This window comes from Lagenorhynchus albirostris, chromosome 19 (assembly GCF_949774975.1).
Source record: "Lagenorhynchus albirostris chromosome 19, mLagAlb1.1, whole genome shotgun sequence".
NCBI lineage: Eukaryota > Metazoa > Chordata > Mammalia > Artiodactyla > Delphinidae > Lagenorhynchus > Lagenorhynchus albirostris.
In genome coordinates this window covers 13035199-13054655 of record NC_083113.1, presented here as the reverse complement: position 1 = coordinate 13054655, position 19457 = coordinate 13035199, and the positions used below count along the sequence as shown (strand labels likewise).

The 19457-nt window shown below is 49.5% G+C and overlaps 2 protein-coding genes across 7 annotated transcripts in view; one reads left to right on the top strand and one right to left on the bottom strand.

Annotated features, from left to right (window-relative positions):
• Positions 1 to 905: 905 nt before the first annotated feature.
• DMAC2 (distal membrane arm assembly component 2) overlaps positions 906 to 19457 on the bottom strand; it is a 25188-nt gene continuing 6636 nt past the window's right edge. Inside the window, exons 1-6 of one of the 4 annotated variants that reach the window (XM_060130843.1) lie at positions 6096 to 6122; positions 4742 to 4938; positions 3246 to 3326; positions 2357 to 2490; positions 2087 to 2249; positions 906 to 1702 (exon numbers count right to left, since the gene is read on the bottom strand). In XM_060130843.1, the coding sequence (XP_059986826.1) occupies positions 1522 to 1702; positions 2087 to 2249; positions 2357 to 2490; positions 3246 to 3326; positions 4742 to 4938; positions 6096 to 6113 (774 nt within the window). In that variant the 5' untranslated portion in view covers positions 6114 to 6122 and the 3' untranslated portion in view covers positions 906 to 1521. Of the gene's footprint in view, positions 1703 to 2086; positions 2250 to 2356; positions 2491 to 3245; positions 3327 to 4741; positions 4939 to 6095; positions 6123 to 19457 lie in introns of those variants that run through there. The other 3 variants (XM_060130840.1, XM_060130844.1, XM_060130841.1) reach the window with 3 other exon arrangements.
• Positions 9649 to 13167, top strand: ERICH4 (glutamate rich 4). Of its 3 annotated transcripts, none has more exons than XR_009537186.1 (4): positions 9649 to 9972; positions 11094 to 11318; positions 12302 to 12337; positions 13079 to 13167. XR_009537186.1 is itself a non-coding variant. In XM_060131604.1 (3 exons), the coding sequence occupies exons 1-2, from the start codon at positions 9649 to 9651 to the stop codon at positions 11283 to 11285; spliced, it is 516 nt and encodes a 171-aa protein (XP_059987587.1). In that variant the 3' UTR covers positions 11286 to 11318; positions 13079 to 13146. The 3 variants fall into 3 exon arrangements, 1 of the variants encoding a protein (XP_059987587.1); XR_009537185.1 differs by having other exon boundaries at positions 13059 to 13130; XM_060131604.1 differs by lacking the exon at positions 12302 to 12337 and having other exon boundaries at positions 13079 to 13146.

Genomic DNA, 19457 nt, shown 5'->3' with positions numbered 1-19457 from the left:
CCCTTCCCCCCTGGTAACCTTAAGCTTGGTTCTCTAAATGAGTCTGTTCCTATTTTTTAAGTTCATTTGTATCTTTTTTTTTTTTAGATTCTGTATATAAGTGATATCGTATGATGTTTTTCTCTGTCTGACTTAATTCACTTAGTATGATAATCTCCAGGTCCATCCATGTTGCTGCAAATGGCATTATTTCATTCTTTTTAATGGCTAATATTCCATTGTATATATGTACATCTTCTTTATCCATTCATCTGTCGATGGACGTTTAGCCCATGGATTTCTAATGTCTCCTTTCCCACTGCCGAGGAGCTTAGCAATGCACTCAAGCCAAAGGCGGGATGAAACCAAGCCCCAAATCCCATCTTTGTGTGTTTATCTCTGGGAACACTCCAAATGCCAGTGCTCTATCAGTTTGGATCCAGTCTGGAGAGAAGAAAAACCATACGGTAATTTGAACAGGGAAAAGTTTAATATAGAGAATTAATGACTTTCACAGCAAAGTGAAATAAGGAGGGAGATTCATTGGTAAGGTGCCTTGGAATTTACTGGAAATCCACCTTCAGGGGTGTGGTGGAGAGGCATTCACAGGGAGGTGCGTCAGTGGAGGCTCTATAGAACTGCCAGGTCAGGGGTGGTGGGTGCCGGGGAAGCTGCTGACCACCTGACGCTTCAGGAAGCAGGTGCGCGGGGCAGTCATGTGCTGCAGGGCCGCTGAGCTGGCACTCCTGAGTGCCACCAGAAAGCAAAAGCCTTGCCTCTCTCAAGGAACGTCTCTCGAGCGCCCTCTACTGGCAAACCTTATCAGGCCACTTAGCAAAGGAAAAATATTTCAAAGGCCCAGATCAATTTTCAGAGCAAACAAGCCAGCTGAATTTGGAGCTGAGTCGGCGAGAACACTGTGGGGCTTGGGATGCTCCCAGCATTTAGTGGGTGTGGCCCAGGGATGCTTCAGCCTGCAGTGAGCTTAAGTCGTCCCACACAGGGAAGAACCATCCCTATAAAATGCCCATAGCACCTGCTGTATCAGTCAGGTCCTGGCAGGAAACAGTAGCACACTCAAGTGAGATAATCCTACAAGAGTCTTCTGAGAAAAGTCGAGAAGTTTCTCTGACAAAAGTCAAGAGAAGTTTCTTGACACAGAGGTGGGCGCGCTGTGGGAGCACCACAAGGGAGAGTGCAACTCCCTGAGGCTACTTGCAGCCAGAAGCCCTTACCTCCCCCAGGCCTGAAGAGGCAGGAGACGGGGGTTCCTGGGACTGGGAAGGAGAGAATGGTGTGGAAAGGGCTGCCTGACAGGCTGACAGGAGCTGCGAGCTTCACCCCAGGGTGCAGCCAGCCAGAGCACCCCCGCGGTAGGGGACAAGCCACCTCACTCCTCTTGCCTCTGACCTGCCAGTGCCTCTGATCCTAGCCCGACCCCCCGAGTTGAATGAACCCAACTGGAAGCTAGAAGAAGGGTGAGCTGTTAACCTCTCAGCACAGCCCAGCTGAGACCCAGCTCCACACGGACGGGGCCAAAGGCTAGGCAGGGATGGGGCTGCTGGCTGTGTCGTGGGACTGCTCCTCTGGCCCCAACTTGAGGCCCTGGGCCCAGTCAGCCCCCAGAACCTCACAGTTGGGCAGCATCTCCTCCACCAAGATCTGAGTGAGGCCTGGGTTGGACACGGCAGGAAGGTGAGAGATGTCCAATCTGCGGAGGTTCCTGAGGAGGCAAGGTTGGGGCGTGAGGACACGCATGAGGATGGTGTCTGTGGCAGCGGGTGTATGGGAGCGTACCCACCCCCACGTTAACCCCTAGCTTTCTAATAAAAATCTTTGTTCAACTACGTGAGACCCACCGTGTTCATTACAAACAGACACCTCTGGCTCCTACTGTGGTTCTGCAACAGTGTAAATTTCTTGGGGTCTCATTAAAACAAAAAGAAAGGCAGGCTAGGAGTCCTCCCATCCTCCTAGAGGCTCCCTGTGCCACTCATCTGTGCTGACCCACCGCAAACGCTCTAGGTCCACCGTGGAGGCAGGGATGTGGGAAGTGCCCAAGAGCGCCCCTCCCTGGCTGGGGGCCCAGCCTGAGCTGAGGTCTCACTGGAGGTGGTGGAGGCAGGCGAGGCCCCGTTCAGAGATGCAGGGGCAGCCGGCCAGCGAGAGCTCTCGTAGCGAGTTGGCTAGCTGGTAGAGGCGGCTGAGACACCAGTCATCCACGTGGGGACAACACTGCAGCGACAGGGACTGGAGCTCCTGCAGGGCCACTGCAGGGAAGAGGGCAGACGGCACTGAGGGTCCTTCTGGGGCCCACCACGAAAGGGAAAGCGCAGACCTTGCCCACCTCCACCCGTCCCCGCCACACCCCACTCACAGAGGTTGTCCAGGCCTTGGTAGGTGATGGCACAGCCGCTGGCGTCAACAGCTTCTATAGGCACCTCCCGGAGCTTCCAGAGCTCACCAGAGAGACCACGCCCATTTGGCCGCATCCACTCCTTGTCCTGAAACCTGGAAGGGGGGAGAGGGAGTGTCAGCAGGGTCCCCCAGGCCACCAACCTCTTGAGAACACTCCCAGCCCCGTAATAAGAGAACATGGCACACGCACTACACACCAGGCCCTGTACTAAGGGCTTTACGTGTCTGGTCTCACTGGATCCCCTGACAACCCCATCAAAGATGGAACATCTGGCCAATTTTACATACCTGGAAGTTGAGGGTCGAAGAGATTACTGAGAACAGAGAAAAGAGCTATACGACAAGAATCCTTGTAGATGGGCAAAAGTTGAGGTGTTTTCAGACAGGTACATCATTTCTAAGGAAGGTGCTGGAGGAAGCGCTCAAACCAAGTGAAAATTTTACTTGGAACCAAGATGAGGGACAGATGAAGCCTACATGAATTGTTTTCAAAAAAGGAAAGTAAAGGGGAAAACAAAGGGAGGAGGAGGAAGGCAAGAAAAAGGAGGGGAAAGGAGGAAGGAGAAGACGCACTAACGCCGACTGAGCCACGTGCTAAGCCAGCCTGTGACCTGTGACAAGTGTCCAGATTGCAAAATATCTTTGAATCTTTACAGCGCACCTTGTAGGTTAGACACAACTACCATCCCATTTTACAGATGTCAGGAACAAGTCCCCAGCCACACAGCCAGGAGCGGGCAGAGACCAGGGCACGCACGGAAGCCTGTCTGACTGACTGAAGAGCCCGGGGCTTAGACAGCCGCTCTCCCGCCTCCCCCAGCCCCACTGTGACACCTTTGCCATCATACTTGACTGCGCCTCCCTGCTTCAGGATGAAATAGGCACCTGCGACGTAGGGGCCATATCGCTCCTTGATGTAGGTGGAGGACCTGCCGGGAGAACAGTAGCCGAGGGTGAGCCTTGGGAACACCACACCCCTCGCCAGGCCCCAGTGCAGCTGAGAGGGTCAGAGTCCACAGCACAGGACTGAGACTGGCAGGCAGGAAAGACTGCAAATATTTACTGAGGGCCTGTGAAGTGCTGGGCACCGGGGGACAGTGGTAATCAAAAGGCAGATAAGTGTCCCTGCCCTTGTGAAGTTATTTCACCGGGGAAACAGGTAACCGGGAAGTAAAAACAAATTGCAGAGTGTCAATTCTGTGATGAAATTAACACCAAGGGACAGACCAGGAGTGGCTTGGGTCAGGGGTAGGGATAGAGGAGGCTAATTTAATTTGGGTGTTAAGAAATGCTGCTTGGAAGAGGTGACACTTGAGCAGAGATTTGAGTGTGGGAAGGAATGCAGAGGCCAAGGTAAGAATCTGCCAGGCTAAGGGAACAGCTAGTGCAAAGGCTCAGGGCTTGAATTACGATGGTTGAACGAATAGCAATAAGGACACTGAGCTAGCGGGGGTGAGGGGTGTCCCTGGTAGGGGTCACAGAGCTCAGTAGGGGCCAGGTTTTCGGCCTTAGAGTTTGGCTTTTATTCTAGTTGCGGTTGGAAACCATTTGAGGGGTTTTTTTTTTTAAGATTTTTTTTTTTTGATGTGGACCATTTTTAAAGTCTTTATTGTGTTTGTTATAGTAATGCTTCTGTTTTATGTTTTGGTCTTTTGGCCATGAGGCATGAGGGATCTTAGCTCCACGACCAGGGATTGAACCTGCACCCCCTGTATTAGAAGGCAAAGTCTTAACCACTGGACTGCCAGGGAAGGCCCCATTTGAGGGTTTTAAACAAAGTAGTAATGTTATCTGTTTCCCTTTCTTAAGAGTCCTCTGGCTGCTGTGTAGACTATAATAGGGGGCAAAAGGTGACCAGTTAGGAGATGACTGCAGTAATCGAACCATAAAATGAAAGGGCTCAGACCAGGCTATAAACAGCGAGGAGGTGACCGACCACCGGGCAAATTTGGGATATTCTGGTATTTTATTGATGGACTGGATGTGGAGGGAAGGGATGCAAAGAGAGGAATCAGGGATTCCTTAGAATGTGGTCTGAACAACTGGGTAAGCAATGGTGCCGTTGACTGGGATGGAGAAGGCTTGGGGGTGAGAAGACTTTTTACGGGGGAAACCAAGGGTAAGCCATGTTAGGTCTGAAGTACCAGCTAGACCTCCAAGAAGAGATGGGCGTTGGGTTGCGTCTGTGAGCCGGAGAGCTTGGGAAGTGTGTGGGCTGGAGACGAAGATGAAAGTGGGCAAGGCTGGCACTGGAAGCCCCAGGGCTGCCAGGAGTGGCAAGGGCAGGGTGGGCACTGACTGGGGAGGCCTGAACAGCAGGGTCGTGTAGGCCAGGGGTTCTCACCGATTTTTCCGGAGCACCTTCAACACCTGCTTCTGGAGCAGGTACTCCCTCACAGCCTCCACATCATAGAAGTGGTCAGCCAGGAACTGGAGCAGCGTCCTCCCCTTCCTCTGACTGCCCTCCGGGTCCACTGACCTGCTCAGGCCACGGATGCCGCTGGTACCCCTGTTCCATACTGGAGCCACCAGGCGAAGGGACTGGGGAGGAGGAGAGGGGAGGAGAGGCTGAGCCTGGAGCCTCCTGTGAGACACACAGCCAGGTCCCCCTGCTTTTGCTCCCAAATCTCCCCTCCTCAGTGCTTCCCTGCTCACTTAATTCTTCTCTTAGAACTTCCAATTCTTTCGGATCCATAAAATTTCCCCATGTTTCCCCCAAGTTCCTCCCCTTAATCAACCTTAAATTCTCTTTGATTTGGCCAAACGGTCTTGGTTTTCCTAAATTCTCCCCCTAATTTCCCCCTAAGCCCTCACTTTCTCTCAAAACCTCTATTATCTGAACTCTTAATGTCCCACAAATTCGCCCCTTAATTTTATCCAAATCCCACCAGACTTCCTGAATAACGCATTCCTTTCCCCCAAATATAATCTTAATTTCTCTCCAAACCACCCTTAGCTTATCTCTTAAAGCTCCCAAACTCTTCCTTCAATTTCGCCTCCAAAGTTTTCTCTTAGTCTGCTTCAATTTCTCTTTTTGCTTTAACCAAGTTCTCCCGATAATTTTGCCCAAATCCTTACTTTCCCTTAAAATTCCTCTTAAGTTCCCAACCTCTTACTTTAAGTTTTCCTAGGTCCATTCCTTGATTTTGCCCAATTCCTTCTAAATTCTCTCCACAATATGGCAAATCCTCCCCTTAATTTCCCCTAGGTCCTTCCCTTAGAATTCCCAAATTCACCTCTTGGATCCTGCCCCCACCCCCCATCATCCCTTTGATTTTCCATCAAAATTTCTAACTCTCCCATGAGTTTCCCTCACCTTTGGTTCCCTACCCTTGCACCTCAAATCCCAGTTTCTCTGCCAATCCCTCCCAAACCCTCATCCCTTGCAGGTCCCACTCTCGCCAGCCCCTCGGCTCCAGGAGCTCGCAGTCGGATCTCTCCCTCTGATTGGCTGGGCGCGCTTTCTCGGACCGCACGCGCTGCTTCCCCATTGGTTGCCACTGGTTTCTCTCCTCCGCGGCCTTGGAGCCTCACCGATCCTTCCCGGCCCCCGACGGCTACACGTCTCCGCGCCCAGCTCCAGGCCTAGCGGGAGAGGCCCCCTGCTCCCCCTCGCTACTTGGTCCCTGGGCGCCGACAGAGGCCCTGAAATCAGAGCGGACATTAATTGGGGGGCTCCAGAAGCTCCGTTCACTTACCGCCCCGGGGGCCGCCATCTCGCTAGGATTACGTAACCGGAAGGGGCTGGTCTTTTCTTACCTAACCCACCCGGTTCAGGGTTGGGCGTCTTCTCTTATGGCCACGCCCCCTCCATTTTTCCAGCCCTCCTCTTAAAGGAGCACACACTTATTACTCTTCTCGGGTTTAGGGATCGCTTGGAGCTCCCTCTGCCATGGGCCTTAAAATGGGACTCGGCAGCCTTTCCCTAGGAGAGCGTGGGCAGTTCTTCCTGTCGGAATACCATCCTTCCCTCCGACTGCACTCTTAGTCCGCCTGAGGACTTCTTCTACCTCTAACTTGCTACCTCCTTAGAACAGGGAATGATGCGTTGAGAAACTGTCCGCCTCTTCTTTAAAGCAGGGTCAGGGAAGGGAAGCGTCCAGTAGATGGTGAGGTTAGACCTCAGGGTAAAGGACAGAGGTGAGATCTCAAGACTAGTATTGTGATGTGTTGGCAATTTCAGTTTGGAGTTCCAGGCTACATCTTAATGTGAAAATTCAATATGAAGTCTTGTGGATAGAATTACTCATTCATTCCTTCTACAAATATTTACTGAGTCCTACCACGTGGCAGGCACTGTTGCAGTAGTGAGGTTGCCATGGGACCAAGACTCTTTCTCAGGGAGTCGACATTCCAGGCAGGAAGGGGCTAGATAAGAAACACATGAATAAGCAAGATAATTTCAGACAGTGTTTGATAAGAGGCAAATAAAAACAGGCAATATAACAGGGAGTGACTGGGGCACAGGGCCATCAGCAAAGACCTCTGTGAAGTGGTGACATTTAAGTGGAGGTGAAGGATAACAAGGAAACAGCCATTCAAAGATCTGGGGGAGGGCTTCCCTGGTGGCGCAGTGGTTGAGAGTCTGCCTGCCGATGTAGGGGACGCGGGTTCGTGCCCGGTCCGGGAGGATCCCACGTGCCACCGAGCAGCTGGGCCCGTGAGCCATGGACGCTGGGCCTGCGCGTCCGGAGTCTGTGCTCCGCAGCGGGAGAGGCTGCAGCAGTGAGAGGCCCGCGTACAGCAAAAACAAAAACAAAAAAAAAGATCTGGGGAAAAAGTGTTTCAGGCAGAGAGGTACAGCCAGTGCAAAGGCCCAGAGGTGGGACCAGCTTGCAGAGAGAGAGGTGGGAGACTGGGTCAGAGAGGTTAGCAAGAAACTGCTTTATTCCGTTCGCCGGGGCATGCCACGATCTGATTTACATTTTGTAAAGATCATTTCTGCCAGGTGGAGAACAGACCTTAGAGAGCAAGGGGGGAAGCACGGAGCCAGCAAAGAGGCTACTGCAATCGTCCAGACAAGAGATGAATGGGGGCAGCAGCAGGGACCGGGCAGTGGAAGTGCTAAGTGCTCAGATTATGAGTCTTTTTTTTTTTTTTTGCGGTACGCGGGTCTCTCACTGACGCGGCCTCTCCCGTTGCGGAGCGCAGGCTCAGCGGCCATGGCTTACGGGCCCAGCTGCTCCGCGGCATGTGGGATCTTCCCGGACCTGGGCACAAACCCGTGTCCTCTGCATCGGCAGGCAGACTCTCAACCACTGCGCCACCAGGGAAGCCCCTATGAGTCTGTTTTGAAGAAAGAGCCAATAGTTCGAGAAACTAAAAGGATAGCGATGCCATTTTTGGAGAGGTGGAAACTGGGAAAGTAGCAGGTATGGAAGGGTAGGTGTGGTAGGCTGAATAGTTCCCCCGCCCCCCAAATGTCCACATCCTGATTCCTGGAACTCGTGAATATGTTACATTGTATGGTAAAGGGAAGATGTGATTAAGAATCTTGAGATGGGATTTGTCATAGTAACGATGGTGGTGGTTAGTGCCACATTCAAATAAAAATAGTTCTATACAAGAATCTTGAGATGGGGAGATTATCCTGGATAATCCCGACAGGCCCAATGTAATCACAAGAGTTCTATTTTTTTTTCTTTATAAATGTATTTATATTTATTTATTTATTTTTGGCTGCGTTGGGGCTTCGTTGCTGCACGCGGGCTTTCTCTAGTTGCAGCGAGCAGGGGCTACTCTTCGTTGCGGTGCACAAACTTCTCATTGCGGTGGTTTCTCTTTGTTGAGAAGCACGGGCTCTAGGCGCGCGGGCTTCAGTAGTTGTGGCTCGCGGGCTTAGTTGCTTCGCGGCATGTAGGATCTTCCCAGACCAAGGCTCGAACCAATGTCCCCTGCATTGGCAGGCGGATTCTTAACCACTGCGCCACCAGGGAAGTCCCAAGGGTTCTATTTTACTTTTTTTTTGGTCATGCTGCACAGCATGTGGGAATCTTAGTTCCCCGACCAGGGATCGAACCTGTGCCCCCTGAAGTGGAAGTGCAGAGTCTTAACCAGTGGACTGCCAGGGAAGTCCCACAAGAGTCCTATTTATTTATATAAAAATATTTATTTATTTGTCTGCGCCAGGTCTTAGTTGCAGCATTCAGGATCTTTAGTTGTGGCATGCAAACTCTTAGTTGCCTCATGTGGGATTTTAGTTCCCCGACCTGGGATCGAACCCCGGGCCCCCTGCGCTGGGAGTGCAGAGTCTTAGCCACTGGACCTCCAGGGAAGTCTCAGAGTCCTATTTAGATGGAGGCAGGAAAGTCAGTAAGTAGAGGACGTGATGACAGGTCAAGAGGTTGGAATGATGCAGGGAAGGCCGTATGAGCCAATGAATGCAGGTGGCTTCTGGAAACTGGGGAAGGCTAGGAAATGGATTCTCCCCCACAGCCTCCAGAAGGAACCCAAACCTGTGGACACACTTTAGACTTCTGGCCTCTAGAACTGTAAGATGATAAGTCTGTGTTGTTTTAAGCCGCTGAGTTTGTGCTCACTTGTTACAACAGCAATAGGAAATGAATACAGTGGGGTAGATCCCAGCTGAGAGTTCTGTTTTGACCACATTCACCCTGAGATGCCTGAGACATCCAGCTGGAGATGCTGAGTAGTGGTCTGGAGGTCAGGACTGGAGTCAGAGACTTGGGAGACTTGGGAGCCATTGGCGTATAGGTGGAATTTTAACACCCCTGCAAGAGGGGTTCTAGCAGAGGGAGGCCCACAGTGCCTCCCCACCTTCTCCATGACGGGGCCCAAGCTGCTAGGGATGATGTCTCTGGGCAAGTCTAGGGTTGGCAGAACTGGCTGCTCAGTTGTGGGCCAACAGCCTGGACACCGAGGCACCCTGGCCAAGGGATCGTTTTCTCGGAAGCCACTCCTGGCTCCTCAGGCACATTGTCTGGGAAGCCCTGGGAGGGCCCGAGTGGAGAAGACTGGCAAGGACCAAGCCAGGGGAAGCCAGAGATCAAGCGGAGAAGAGGGCTGCAGGGGAGGCTGGGGAGGAGGAGTGGGTGGGACCCAGGAGGGGGCGGGACGAGTGAGGCCTGGCACCCACACACTGGGGAGGGGTCAGGCCTGAGAAGAGGCCGGGAGAGGTGGAGTTTGACCTCCGCCAGAGAGGCTGAGGTTGGATCCTTGTGAGCAGAGTTAAGGTTAGACTTTGATTAAAACAAAACAAAAACACACGAAGCTGCTGATTCTCAGTGGAGAATGGACTTTGGGTGGCCCGAGGGGGTGGGGCTGGCCCTCTCCTACCCCCCACTGCCCTTTACTCCCCCCACCCAGCCCCCGGCTCCCCAGGGGACTGGGTCACTCTGGACCTTGCTACTTCCTGCTCCTGGCTGCCACTGCTCAGAGACTATGGAGCTGTGGAAGCAGCTGAGGCAGGCTGGACTGGTGCCCCCAGGGCTGGGCCCACCCCCACGGGCCCTGAGGGTGGTGCCCCCAGTGAAGAGGGTGGATCAGACCCTCATGCTCCCAGGGGCTGACACTGGAGGTGCCAGGGAGAGTCTGCTGTGGCTCTGGAAGGAGCTGGTGAGTGAGGGGTTTGGAGGGGTAAGAGATGGGGTGGGGGGAGTGGATAAATGAATAGGAATGAATGTAAGTAAAAAGGGCCAGAGATTGAAAGACAGAAAGTCAGAGACAGGAATAGAGAAATAGAGGCAGAGGCAGACACAGACACACCCAGAGAACGATGGACACAGACAGAGACACAGAAAGACGCAAAGAGTGAGAGACAGGACTAGAGAGAGGCAGAGACAGAGAGACCCAGAAAGAGACGAGAGATGGAAAGCAGAGATTGAGAGCCGCAACAAGGACAGACTCATTAAATCTGAAAGACAGAGAGGTGGAGACAGTCCAAGGCAGGGGCAGAGAAACAGAGACAGACAGAAAGACAGGGATATGGAAGGACAGAGACAGACAGAGACAGCCAAGTAGAGACAGAGAGATGGAGACAGATCACAAGAGAGGGAGACCCAAGAAGAGAGACAAAGAGACTAGGGCTCAAGACACAGAGAAAGAACGAGAGAGATGGAGACAGCGAGGGACAATGCAATGGAGAGACCAAGACAAAGGGAGACAGGGCAGAGATCAGAGACAGAAGCAGGACGGCAGAGTCCAGGGACAGAGTGAGGATCCCACCTGCGGTGCTGTGGGCCAGGACTGTTAAAGAGAAAGTAATTTATGACACCTGTTAAAGATGGCAAGGCTCTAGGTATGAAGACTGCTGTGATGGGGATTTTGCAGTAGAGGAGAGAGATTGGGCTCAGCTCTGAATACAGCATGGGCAAGGGGGAATTTAAGGCCAAGGAGCAGGAGAGGGGTCAGGGGGTAGAAAATTCCAAGGAGGAAACATCAGGGGTATAGGGGGGATTCTGGCTCAACCTATCTAGCAGGATTCTTGCTGAAGGCGGGTCAGGGTGAGCCGCCATCACCTGGGGGAGGGGGGAGGGTGAGGAACCCGATCAAATAAGGAGGAGGGGGGATTCTTGCCAAAACTGGATTTTACAAAGAAGTGCTGATGGGCCTAGGAAAAGGTTCAGGATCCTGGGACTTGAGCTGAGACCTGCTCCCACGCAGGTTTCATGGCAGGGGCACACTAACCCCTTGCCCTCTGGGGTGGGATGCCCATGACTGCCCCTTCCCACCCGCAGGTGAACCTCCGCCTGGTGGATGTCCAGCTGCTGGGCCAGCTATGCAGCCTGGGCTTGGAGATGGGGGCAATTCAGGAGGAACTGATCACCTTCCTGGAAGAGGAGGAGGACAGAGAGCTGGAAGGGAAGCAGGAGGGGGCCTGCGGTCCAGCCCCAGGTCACCGCCTCCCTGACTTTGAAATGACTATCTGAGGCCCTGCTGCTGTGCTTTTGGACCCATGAATGGTATGCAAATTTATGCCAAGAAGATGGGGAGATTTGCAGGTCAAATCAACCTGCAAACGTCGATTTGGCATTGGCACGCGCTCCTTGAGCAAGTGCTTTCTCTGAAAATGTCGGAGATTAGACTGAGGGGTGGGCCCCTGAGCTGCGGGCATGTTTGCAGGGGATGTGGGAGGCTTGCAGAGAAACTCTAGGTGTATTTGCAGATGCGCTGCAGGTGTGTTGCAGGGGAGGTGTGGGTCTTTGCAAATATGATGGAGATGCGTGCAGATGGCTATTGAGTGCTTGAAAACTGGCTAGGTCTGACTGAGGTGTGCTGTACGTGTAAAATACACGCTGAATTTCCAAGTTGGGTGTGATAAAAAGAATAGACAACATTTCAATAATCGTAAAAATTAATTACATTTTGAAATGATAATATTTGAAATGATAATATTCTGGGATAAATAAAAATGTGACTAAAGCTAATTTCACCTGTTTGTAAACTCTTACTGTGGTAAAATACATATAACATAAAAGTTACCCTTTTAACTATTTTTAAGTGTACAATTCAGTAGTGTGAAATATACTCATGTTGTTGTGTGGATGTGTTTTCATCTTGCAAAACGGAAACTGTACCCCTTAAACAACAGGTCCCCATTCCCCCTCCCCCAGCCCCTGGCAACCACCCTTCGACTTTGTGTCTCTATGAGTTTCGCTACTCTAGGGACCTCATGTAAGTGGGATCACATAGTATTTGTCTTTTCGTGACTGGCCTATGTCACTTAGCATAATGTCCTCAGGGTTCATCCATGTTGCAGTGTGTATCAGAATTTCCTTCCTTTTTAAGCCTGAATAATATTCCATACATGTGGTATGTACAACCACATTTTATTTGTCGATGGGCCCTTGGGTTGTTTCTACCTTTTTTTGGCTGTGGTGAAATACATTGCTCTGAACAAGTGTGTACAAATATCTGTCCAAGTCTCTGCTTTCAATTCTTTTAGGTATGTACCCCAGAAGTGGAATTCCTGGATTGTACGGTGAGTCTCTGTGTAATTATTTGAGGAAGTACAATACTGTTGGCTCTACCATTTGTCATTCCCACCAACAGTGCACAAGAGTTCCAACTTTCCACCTCCTCGCCAACACGTTATTTTCTTTTTTTTTTCCTTTTTTCATGATAGCCATCCTAATGTCTGTGAGGTGATACCTCATTCTGATTTTGATTTGCATTTCCCTAATGACTAATGATGTTGAGCATCTTTTCCTGTGCTTATTCATCTATTTCTTTTTACATCTTAAAATATGACTGCTAGAAAGCTTAAAGTTACATAAGTAGCTCCCACTGTATTTCTCTTGCACTGCACTATTTCAGACGTTTGAAAAAGGAATGTGGGTGTGAGCAGATGAACGGCGAGGTTTCCTCGATATTCCCAGACGCGTTGCAATTGTGTTACAGCGCCACCTTCAGGAGACAGGCAGATAGAAGCAGGGCTGCAAATATAACTCCTGTCCAGGTCCACATTTGTAGAAAAGATGCCCAAGACAGCAGGTGGAGGGCTCCAGCCTGAGGAGAGACAGCTCTTCTGGGAAGACAGTTGGACATTCCTCATAAAACCATTACTCCCAGTGAGGAAAAATACACGCTTGCGTTTCTTCGATTCTTCAAAACAATTTTCTGGTTGGGAGTGAGGATATTCCCAGAGAAGTGAGATGCTGGCAGGTGCTGAATTCCTGTCCGTGGGGATTTCTGTCTTCAGAAAAACCTGCTTCTACTCTAGAGCCCGCAAGCCACAACTACTGAAGCCCACGCGCCTAGAACAAGAGAAGCCACTTCAGTGAGAAGCCCGCGCACTGCAACGAAGACCCAACACAGACAAAAATAAATAAATAAAATAAAATTTAAAAATACTCTGCTTCTTTTTGTGCACTGGAGTCACCCAAGACTCGAGGGGTTTGGGGGTTTGGGCTCCATCCTCAAACTGGTCCTCCTTTGCCTACCTTAGCCAGGTCTGCAGCTGCTGGGAGTTCTCCTGTAGGGGGTGGTGCTGGGGAGAATGCTGGAAGTCAGACCCCAGTACCCAGGGAAGGGGAAAGACAAAGCAGAGCCCCCTCTCCGACACTGGGCACTCTAGAAAGAGGCTGGGGGCAGTTCGGGTCTCTTGGCAGCTACATCGAGTCCGTGGGGGTCACCAAGGCTGGGGAGGTGGGGCTCCATGGCCACAGGGTCTGGGTCATGCTTCACAAATGCCAAGGTACTCTGCCTCTTGGGGAGAACGAGACCGGGAGGGAGGGAGGCACAGACGGGAGACTGGAGGGGGCGACTTGGGAGGGAATGCTTACTGTTCAAGAACAGCATGATGGGTGGCCCCTGATGTCTGGATGGGAGTTGCTCTGGGCCATGTCCTGGGCCATAGAGGTGACATCTATGGGGGAATCACCTCAGTCAAACACTCAGGGAAGCTTGGGTGAATGTGGTCAGCTCCCCCTCGCCGGTACTGTCCTTCTCAATGCCAACTTACTGAGCTACATCCAGCAATGATCAAGTCAGCACCAAGTCTGCCCCCTGGAGCTCCCAGCCCAGCAAGGTGGGGGGACCCCTTAACACACAGAGATAGCTAAGATGATCAGGGCCGGGATGGGGGAGCACGGACTCCCCCATCTGCCAACATCTCACTTCTCTGGGAATATCCTCACTCCCAAATAGAAAGTGTTTTGAAGAAGAATTGCAAAAATATAAGCGTGCATTTTTCCTCACCGGGGAGCATGGAGCAGGATGGGAGAGGACTCAGATAAGGCAAGAGGCCCAGCCTGAAACATCAGGAAAGTGTTCTTAGAAAAGAACCTAAGGAATAAGTAAAGAGCCAAGCAGAGAAAGAGAATGGGAAAAGAGTAACAAGAAGGAAAATTGCACATGCAAAAGTCCTAGAAGGTCTAGTGATCTAGCTTCTTGCTACTCAAAGTGCGTTCCATGGACCAGCAGGATGAGCATTGCTGCAGCTATCTACTGCTGCATAACAAACAACCCCAAAACTCAGTTATTTTAAGCAATGACAGCATGTATTTTGCACATGAATCCGCAGTCTGCGGGGATAATGTATGACGGGGACTTCCCTGGTGGTCCAGTGGGTAAGACTCTGTGCTCCCAATGCAAGGGGCCCTGGTTCGATCCCTGGTCGGCGAACTAGATCTCGCATGCATGCCACAATTAAGAAGTCTGCGTGCTGCAATTAAAAAAAAAAAAGATCCCACATGCCACGAGGAAGATCCCACATGCTGCAACTAAGACCTGGTGCAGCCAAAATAAATAATTAATTTAAAAAATTAATACACAAAGGGGAAGAATATACAAAGGGGAAAAGACAGTCTCTTCAGTAAATGGGAAAATTGGACAACTCATGTAAAAGAATAAAATTAGGACATTTTCTAACACTATACACAAAAGTAAACTCAAAATGGATTAAAGACCTAAGTGTAAGATCTGAAGTCAAAAACACGTAGAAGAAAACATAGGCAGAACACTTTTTGATATAAATCACAGCAATAATTTTTTTTGGATTTGTCTCCTAAGGCAAAGGCAAGGATGAATGGATAAGCAACATGTCATGTATCCATACAGTTGTACATTATTCAGCCATTAAAAGGAATGAAGGACTGATACACACCGCATCATGGATGAACCTTGAAAACATTATGCTACACTAAGGAAGCCAGATACAAGGCCACATATGGTATGATTTCATTTATACAAAATATCCAAAAGAGGCAAATCCGTAGAGAAAGTAGCTTAGTGGCTGCCAGGGGCGGAGAGGAGGGGAGAACGAGGAATATTGCTTAATGGGCACAAGGTTTTATTTTGAGATGATGAAAATGTTCTGGAGTTAGTTACAGTGATGGTTGTCCAACATGAATACACTATAAGCACTGAATTCTATACTTTAAAAGGGTGAATTTTATCTTATTTATTTTTTTATAATTTTTTTTTTTTTGACCATGCCACGTGGCATGTGGGATCTTATTTCTCCGACCAGGGATCCAACCTGCAACCCCTGCATTAGAAGAGCGGAATCTTAACCACTGGACGGCCAGGGAAGTCTAAAAGGGTGAATTTTATGATGTGTGAATTATATTTCAAAAAGCTACAGTGTTGGTCAGTAGAGGACCCTGGTGGGCTAGGATGGGGCTGGACCAGGCAGGGCTGTGGGGAAGGGAGGAGAGCCCCGGGGGAGGGAGGCTCAGGAGACCGATGGGCAGGGCTGGGGTGGGGAGGGGTGTTATCCCCGGGACTGGGGGACTGGGACACAGAGGAGGGTGATTCTGGGGGGAGATCACATTTGTGGTTCTGTTGCACCTTGAATGCGTGCATGGGAGGCGTGCAAAGGACCATCTCGTGTGTGCACACACGTGGACATGTTAATGCCACTGCCTCTTAGCCTTTATGGCCAGGCCAACCCCTCCCCCAGGCTGTATCCCTTCTCAGAGTCCCCTCCCCCCACCTTCCCTCCACTCATCCCTCTCTCTGCCCCTCAGTCTTCCTCTAGCTCTGTGCTGTCCAATATGGCAGCCAACCGCTACGTGTGACTTCTGAGCACTTGAAATGTGGCTGGTGTGAACTGAGAGGTGCTGTTAAGTGTCAGATACCCGCCAGACTTCTAAGGTTTAGTATAAAACAAAGATTTGAAAGTACTCGCTATTTTTGTTGTGGATTACATGTCAAAATGAGTGTGTTTTAGATACATTGGGTTAGATAAGCTATACTATTGAAATAATTTTCACCTCTTTTTCAATATGGCTATTAAAAAATGAAAAATTACATACCTGGCTTGTACTGTATTTCTATTGGACGCACACCTGCTGTGGCACGCTGTGTCCACCAGATGGCGCCAAATACAGGCTGCCAAAGCTTCACTAGAAACGGGAGAAACTGGGCGGAGCTGGCGTGGTACCCACTTGTGAAGCCCTTTGAAGTAGGACCTTATTAAGGACATTGAAATATGCTCTTCCCACACAGGAGGCCACTGTTGGGGGAGAACCCCCATGATCTGATGAACAGGAGATAGACAGTATGGTAGGCTGAATGATTACCCACTAAGACATCACTGTTGTAATCCCTGGAACCTGTGAATGTTACCTTATAAAGCAGGACTTTGCTGATGTGATTCCATTAGATATTGATGGGAAGGTTATGGTGGATTATCCAGGTGAGCCCTAGCCCACCTTGGCCTCTATACTCTCCAGAATCACTGGAGCTCTGGGCCTCCACCCCCATCTCAAAGGCCCCAAGAGTAACTGCCCGAGGCTGAAGCAGGCTGATTGGAAACAGGAAATGAACCCTCAGACCACCTGCACTTTGTACTTATCGAGCCCAGAGCTTCCCCTTCAAGGCAGAAGGTTCTCAAAAGCCCCAGGGTTCTTAACCCCAAATTTCCCTCTCAAAAAACTTTAATTATTGTAAAAAGCACAGAGCATTAAGTTTACCATCATAACCCTTAACCAGTATACAGTCAGTGGCTGTTATATGTAGGCTGTTAGTTGTGCAACAGATCTCTGGCACGTTTTTATCAGCAGAACTGAAATTCTACACTTCAACAACTCCTCATTTTTTCCCTCCCCACCCTAGCAACAGGCAACCACTGTTCTTTTTCTGTTTCTTTGTATTTTTGACTACTTCAGATATCTCATATATGGGGGAGCACACAGTGTCTGTCTTTTTGTGACTGACTTATTTCACTTAGCATAAAGTCCAGAAGTACCCTCTTTTCTAAAGTGAATAATACTCCATTGTATGTATAGACCACATTTTCTTTTTCCATTCCTCTGTGGACATTTGGGTTGCATCCATCCCTTGGCTATTGTAAAGAATGCTGCAGTGAATATGGATGTGCAAATATCTCTTCAAAATCCTGCTTTCAATTCTTTGGGATATAAAACCAGAAGTGAGTTTGCTGGATCATATGGTAAATCTATTTCTTGTTTTTGAAAGAAACTCCATATACTGTTTTCCACAGCAGATTCACTATTTTATGCTTCCACCAACAGTGTTGAAAGTTTCCAATTTCTTCACATTCCTGCCAACGCAGGTTATTTTCTGCATGCCTCTGTGTGTGTGTGTGTGTGTGTGTGCATGCATGATGGCCACTATAAAATGAGTGTGAGGTAATATCCTACTGTTATTTTGATTTACATTCCCCTAATGATTAGTGATGTTGAGTATCTTTTCATAAGCTAGTTGGCCACTTGTATATCCTCTTTGGAGAAATGTCTATTCAAGTGTTTTGACCATGTTTTGATCAGGTAATTTGGGTTTTTTTTAGTGTTGTTGTTGTTGAATTGTAGGGTTTCTTTATATATTCTAGGCATTAACCCCTTAACAGATATATGATTTTCTTTTCTAATAAATTTATTTTATTTGTTTATTTATGGCTGCATTGGGTCTTCGTTGCTGCACACGGGCTTTCTCTAGTTGCGGCGAGCGGGGGCTACTCTTTGTTGCGGTGCACGGGCTTCTCATTGTGGTGGCTTCTCTTGTGGAGCACAGGCTCTAGGCGCGAGGTCTTCAGTAGTTGTGGCGCACAGGCTTATTTGCTCCGCAGCGTGTGGGATCTTCCCGGACCAGGGATCGAACCTGTGTCCCCTGCATTGGCAGGCGGATTCTTTTTTTTTTTTTTTGCAGTACGCGGGCCTCTCACTGCTGTGGCCTCTTCCGTTGCGGAGCACAGGCTCCGGACACGCAGGCTCAGTGGCCATGGCTCATGGGCCCAGCCACTCCGCGGCATGTGGGATCTTCCCGGACCAGGGCACGAACCCGTGTCCCCTGCATCGGCAGGCGGACTCAGCCACTGCACCACCAGGGCAAGCCCTGTTTTTTTTGTTTGTTTGTTTTGTTTTACTGTTAATATTTCTCCCAGACTTCTTCCCCAATGTGACCTTTGACCTTTTACCAGAGTGACCATACATCAGGGAAAAAGACATAATCAGACTTTTGGGGGGATTGATGGACACAGGCTCTGAACTGACACTAATTGCAGGTGACCCAAAATGTCACCGTAGCCCACCAGTCAGAGTAGGACCATATGGAAATCAGACAAGCAATGGAGTTTTAGCTCCAGTCCATCTCACAAGGGCCCACAGGGTCCCTGAACTCATCCTGTGGCTATTTCCCCAGTTTTGAAATGCATAATTGGAGTAGATATATTCAGCAACTGGAAGAATCCCCACATTGGTTCCCTGACCTGTGGAGTGAGGGCTATTTTGGGGGGATAGGCCAAGTGGAAGCCACTAGAACTGCCTCGACCTAGGAAAATAAATCAAAAGCAGTACCACATTCCTGGAGGGACTGCAGAGATTAGTACCATCAAGGAATTGAAGAATGTGGGGAAGGTGTGATCTTGTGGTTTATAATCAGAAGCACACATTTGGTCTTCGTCCCCATTTCTGACACAGAGCTCCTTAAAACCCTTGGAATTTCCTAAGTGCTTAGAGCGACGAAGGTGTCTTTTGTTATGTTAATGAGGTCTCTACTGGACTGCATCTAAAGATGAGGGCTGGTGGCTAGTAGACCCAAAGGAGTGATTAGAGGGTTGGAACTTTCCGTCCCATCCTGCCACTGGACAGCCACATGCAAAAGAGTAAAACTGGATGACTGTCTTACACCATAAAGCAAAATTAACTCAGAATGGATGAAAGACTTGAATGTAAGACCTGAAACCGTAAAAATCCTAGAAGATAAACATAGGCAGTAAGTTCCTTGACATTGCTCTCGGTGATGAGTTTTCGGATTTGACACCACAAGCAAAGGCAAGAAAAGCAAAAATCAACAAGTAGGACTACATCAAACTAAAAGGCTTCTGCGCAGTATAGGAAACAAACCATCAACAAAATGAAAAGGCAACCTACTGAATGGGAGATAAGATTTGCAGGTCATATATCTGATAAGGGGTAAATACCCCAAATGTTTAAAGAACTGATACAACTCAACAGCACATAACCAAACGATCTGATTAAAAATGGGCAGAGGATCTGAGTAAGCGTTTTTCCAAAGAAGACATACAGATGGCCAACAGGTATAGGAAACAGTGCTCAACACCATTAATCATCAGGGAAATGCAGATCAAAACCGCATGAGCTATTACCTCACAGCTGTTAGAATGGCTGTTATCC

Excerpts from the sequence above, each read along its gene's own strand:
- ERICH4 (XM_060131604.1), top strand. The coding sequence starts at position 9,649 with ATGGACTTTGGGTGGCCCGAGGGGGTGGGGCTGGCCCTCTCCTACCCC. Across the intron at positions 9,973-11,093 it reads TGTGGCTCTGGAAGGAGCTG|GTGAACCTCCGCCTGGTGGA; the intron begins GTGAGTGAGGGG and ends TCCCACCCGCAG.